Source organism: Alligator sinensis, unplaced genomic scaffold (genome assembly GCF_000455745.1).
Source record: "Alligator sinensis unplaced genomic scaffold, ASM45574v1 scaffold400_1, whole genome shotgun sequence".
NCBI classification, from domain to species: Eukaryota; Metazoa; Chordata; order Crocodylia; family Alligatoridae; genus Alligator; species Alligator sinensis.
The window spans coordinates 787,072-792,641 of record NW_005841897.1 but is presented as its reverse complement, the minus strand read 5'-3'; the positions used below and the strand labels follow the sequence as shown (position 1 = coordinate 792,641).

Genomic DNA, 5,570 nt, shown 5'->3' with positions numbered 1-5,570 from the left:
AGCTTATTACCATTGTTCCTCGTCACCCCAGGTGGTGCTGGGGAGAATAGGGCCCTACCTATTTGCTGATGATCTCCCCTGATGAGTTTGTAGGCAGCCACTAGGTCCCCCCTCAGTCTCCTCTTGCTGAGGCTGAATGGGTTCAGGTCCCTCAGTCTCTCCTCATGGGCCCTGTCCTGCTGCCCTCTCACCAAGCAGGTGCCCCTCCTCTGAATCCTCTCCAGGCTGGCCACATCCTTTTTGAAGTGTGACGCCCAGTACTGGACGCAGTACTCCAACTGAGGCCTGAGCAAAGTCGCATAGAGGGGGAGTATCACCTCTCTGGACCAGCTTGAGATGCACCTTTGGATGCATGACGAGGTATGGCCGGTCTTGCTGGCTGCGGTCTGGCATTGGAGGCTCATGTTCATCTTGGAGTCAATAATGACTCCAAGATCCCTTTCCGCCTCTGTGCTTTCAAGAGTGGAACTCCCCAACCTGTATGTATGCTGTGGATTCCTTCTCCCAAGGTGCAGCACCCTGCATTTGTCTACGTTGAACCTCATCCTATTCTCATCTGCCCACTTTTGTAGTCTGTCTAAATCTGGTTGCAGCCTCTCCCTCCCATCAAGTGTGTCCACCTCGCCCCACATCTTAGTGTCATCAGCAAACTTGGACAATGTGCTTTCCACCCCCTCATCCAAGTCACTGATGAAGATGTTAAACAGTGCAGGCCCAAAGACCAAGCCCTGGGGTACCCCACTGCTCTCGCCAGGTTCAGTACAACCCATCCACCAGTACTCTCTGGGTGCACCCCATCAGCCAATTTTTTTTACCCATCCAATTTTTTACCCATCCAACTGTGCAGGCATCGATGCTACAGTCACTTAACCCACATGCAGGTTGAGAAATGCTGGTCTACACCAGGGGTGCCCCCAACCTTCAGTCCACAGGCTAAATACAGCCCACAGACCCTTGGGATCCAGCCCACTGGGCTCCCCACAGGTCAAGAAATTCAGCAGTGGGGGAGCAGTGGCAGTACTACCACCACTACCTACTGCCAAAATCCTCAACTCCATGGGGCGGATGGGGCCAAGCTGGGCCACAAGCCTCCCTCCACAGAACTGGATCAGGGCTGGACCACACCCCCTCCATTCTGCCTGGCCAGACTGGAGCCAGGCCATGCCGCCTCCGTCAGTGGGGCCAGGTCAAATCCCCTTCCCCTGTGCAGCTGGATCAGAGCTGGGCCAAGCCTGCCCTGGGCACCAGATGGGGTCCACTGGCTAGATCCAGCCCATGGAGGAATCGGGCACTGCTCATCCAGCCCCCAGCCAAAGAAACTGGGTACCACTGGTCTACACTGCTACAGCAGCACGGCTGGCGAGTGCTGCTTTCAGGCATGCCCTGCCTCCCCAGTCCCATGTACAAAGCTTGGAAATGAGGTGGTAAAGCCCCACCCCCCACCTGGCTGCTCTCAAGCATGCTGGAGACAGAGATCATGCCAGCACAGTTGCTTTGCACTGCAGTTTCCTCTTTGTGAAGCAGGGAGAATAATGCATGCCTACCTTGCAGGGCTATAGTGATTAACAGGTTCACTTAGCAGGGTGCTCTCACACCACACCCCCGAACGCTAGGACAATGTCAGCTTCTTGGAAAGGCAGGCAAACCCAGGAACCCTATCATCACCCCTGCAAGGACCCCTGCCTGCCTTCCACATCCTGCATAAACTTCAGGGTGCAGGGGAGAGCACTGGGGGCAGCTATTCAACATCATTTAGAAGTCACATGTCATGAGTTCAGCAGTCCCGACTCAGCTGCCAGGGGACTCCAATCAGACAAGGGCAAAGCCGACACACCCTGGTTTGGTCTGTGGGTTTTTATGACCCTCAGCACAGTATGGTCTAAATTCATGGGAAGGACGCCCAACAACTCCATCTCCCTTCTTCACCTGCAATACCAGCTTGAAAGGCCCTCAACCACCCCCCACTCCCTGACAAAGGAGCTCCAGGAACCTGGCAACTGGATGACTGCAGGAGCTCCAATTTGAAGCAGGCTCCGAGGCCCCCAGCCACTCAGCACAAACAGGGCAAACAGATTCCCGCTGTGAACAGACTCAGCAGCATCAGCAGGGGCTATGAAGCTACAGAAGCCTTAGCCAGGGCAGCAGTACAACAGGGCCAGCAAATCAGAGTTGGATCTTGGTGCAAACACATTCAAGCTGCACAAAGATAATGACATTCCAACAATGATTTTTCAAAACCTCGCTCTAAAGCAGAGAGTTGGATGCAAACAGCCACTGCAAGCCAGTCAGCATGGATAATGCAAAGCCCAGCGCTTTCTGGCTCATGCAGCCACACAGTCTCTCTCTCTCTGGTACAGCAAGAGGGAAAAGAGGCAACTCTCCAGGTAACATCCCCATGTTCATCTGTGCCTTGCTCAGTCTACCCCTTAGGTCCTGTTTGCAGCAGCAAATCCCCCACCCTGGTTACCTCAGCACTCCCCAGGGGTGCTGGTAGGATTCGTTAGTGTTTGTACAGGTCTCTGAAGCTGTACTGCACCATGTAATTGTTGCAGGTTAATTATGATCATTTACCTATATACAGTATTTCCCTGGCTCCAAAGGGAAGAAAGGGGTCTACATTTATTCTGCCTTCAATGGGAATGCCACTTCCTTATGCCAGCGTGGAATTCACACCAGGGGACTGTTAATCAGCTTCCCTGGGGTAGGTGATGCCAGAAATCTTTCGAACTTTAGTGCATCTTTCATCCCCTCATTCATTACCAAAAGACCTTGCAAACAGAGGTTCTGATGCATCCTAGCAGGTGAACTACTAGCCACACTTGCCAGGGGCAGGGACACAGCACAGAAAAGAAATGGCTAAACTTGAGTCACTGGACATAGGAGTAGCAAAGCAGGACTCAGCAGCTGCAATTGTGTTCGAGCCCTTCCATCAGTCTAAGGATAATAGTCTCGGTTTAATGAAAAGCATCTTCATCCCATCCTCACCCACCACAAGCCCCACCACATCTGAAGCCACCATTCACTATTCCACATCCTGCCCAAAACTCTTCCCCCAGACCCTTCAAACCCTTCATGCACCAACGGACTGGGAAGGATGCAGAAGGAAAGCCATTTTGAATTGAAATGTTAAGGGAGAGAAACTTACTTTGCGGCATTTGCCCTGGTGGGACATCCACAGATCTGCCTGTTTAAACAGCATCTGGGCTAAATTCCTGCACCACTTCAAACCTTCAACAGCAACTTCCAATGTTGCTGCCCTCGGAAAAAGAGAGAGGGAGGGAGAGAGAGAGAGGGGGAGAGAGAGTGAGCGTGTAAAGCCCAGCGCTGCAGAGAAAGAGACAGAAGCAGCAGAGTGAAGCACCAATCTGCTGATTAATTCAGCCTGTTCCCAGTCACGCTGCAGATCCAGCAAGGAGGCGGCGGATGGGGGTGGGGGAAAGGGATGGGGGGTGGGGGAAGAGAGAGAAGAAAGTTTGTACAGGATTGCACCAGATGTCTGCAAGAAAGGTCCATTCATCAAATGGAGATGACACAGTCAGATACCCCATGACCCATGTGCAAGAAGATGTGCATGCGTGTGCAGTGAGGGATGATGCTGGTGGACAGGGGGCTATGGAAAAGCAGATGGCAAATTAGACAGGATAAAGTGCTGGAAAAAAAAAAAGGCTACTACAGGGTAGGGTGGAGGAGCTGCACAGGCCAGGAGAGTAGATTAGGTAGAGACAGGAAAGACCTACCGAGTCCTAAGCCCCCTGGAGCACATCCCTGGGAGACAGCACACAGATGACTTAATGTTTTGGGTTTCAATCTTGATATTTTACAATTATCTAAATAGTGCAGGAAGGTTACAGCTCCAATTTGCCAAGTTCTCAACTCCACCTCTTGCTGCCAACAGGGCTTCTCAGCCTCACTCAGGGTGCAGAAGGCAGCAAGTAACCTTCTAAGCATCAAATATTCATAAGAGCCAGAGCGTTACAAGCTAAGGTGCACTACAGGTTATTAAGAATAGCACCATCCCTGGGGCCAGCCACTTACTGAAACTTAGGAAGCAGCCTGTGGAAGGTATGAAATTAAGCAGAGACAGAGCAATCTTACAAGAAAAGGGACAACAGACTTTCAGGATGATGAGAAGGAACCAATCCCACTGCCTTGTTCTGATGCCATCAAAGAGAAGCTCCCTGTGATGGAGAAGACTTCATCTTTACTACCCCTGAGGCAGGCAACAACCCCCTGTAAGCAGGCATCTGTACGGTTCCTCTTTTCTTGGGGTTCCAAACCCAACTGGAATCTCTGAGTTTTATCACAACACTAATATGAAACAATGACCTTGACATAAAGACCCTGAAGGCACCCAAACCTAGCCCTACCAAGGCCATGCTGACAGTTAGATTGGATAAAGTCCTAAGGATCTTGTCAGTCTACAGTGAAACAAGTGGCAGCCTTCCTCATCTGCTACAAATGGTGCCATTTCCAAGGACTACCCACTGCAGCACGGTGTGGCTTGGCTAGTCAGACAACACTGGAGGACTGAATGCAGGTAACAAGACTTGCACCAGCCGTGCCTTTACATTCAAGGTGAGGGCCCCCAATAGTGAACTTTGCAGGTGGCATTTCCTACCCTGGGGTCAGCCACGTGTTATGCACCTCACATCAATGCCATAGATCAGTAATGACCAAATTCTGGTGTGCGCACTGTCATTCTGTTCCCCAGAGGCCTAAATCACCATAAGCAAAGCCCTACTTTTAATAACATGAGCACAGAGGATAAGTTTCCCACATTGAAAAAGGAACCAGATCGACAGCCAGAGATTCAAGGCAATCATAACAGTAAGTAGTTATCAGTGCTCCTCTCTCCACAGCTGCACACACACATGCATATTTGGATGCAGCCTTAAAAATCCCTTCAGGCTTGAAGTTGAAGAAAAGCAGAAAGTGCAGCTAATGTCACTGCAGGGAAGGGGGGGAAAGAAAATGCCTGCATCCTTCTCTAGGGCATTTCATTTCCTAGACGACAATTTTAAAGTGTGTAAAGAAAGTGTCTTGCACAAGACAATTCTCCCTCCCTTCCTTTTTTCTAAACACGGTTTCTAGGAAGTAAGAAGCTAAACTCAGCTGCTTACTTTTAATGCCAGAAAAGTTGGAGGGGGAATAAAAAGAATAGGCCATTAGGACTGAAAAACAGGCTGTTGGATCTGCAAAATTGTCATATTCCCACAATGTGCTGCCCCCTCCAGTACAAAGGTTACCAGGCAAAGTCTAATTCTGACACCTATGGGCTTCCTTTAAACCACTGATTTTCCAACTGGGGTGCCACGATAATCTGGGGTACTTTTTAAGGGTGTTGCAGGATGCCATGAAATATAAGTATGACTAGGTGTACAAACACTTTCACAGGGTAAACCCAGAGATTTGCAATATGAAACTACAGTGTGAAAACATTCTTATCTGTTGTGGTCTGAGTTCTCTGCAACAGAAGAATTACTCTTCATAGTTTCATAGTTAGTAGGGTCGGAAGGGACCTGAGCAGATCATCAAGTCCGACCCCCTGCCATGGCAGGAAGGAGTACTGG

At 50.2% G+C, this 5,570-nt stretch overlaps 1 protein-coding gene across 2 annotated transcripts in view; it reads right to left on the bottom strand.

Annotated features, from left to right (window-relative positions):
• Nucleotides 1-3,334, bottom strand: part of TMEM94 (transmembrane protein 94) — a 44,329-nt gene extending 40,995 nt beyond the window's left edge. For both annotated transcript variants that reach the window (XM_025197441.1, XM_025197442.1), the window contains exon 1: nucleotides 3,146-3,334. In XM_025197441.1, coding sequence (XP_025053226.1) covers nucleotides 3,146-3,199 — 54 coding nt within the window. In that variant the 5' untranslated portion in view covers nucleotides 3,200-3,334. The remainder of the gene's footprint in view (nucleotides 1-3,145) is intronic.
• Between the last annotated feature and the right edge of the window lie 2,236 nt (nucleotides 3,335-5,570).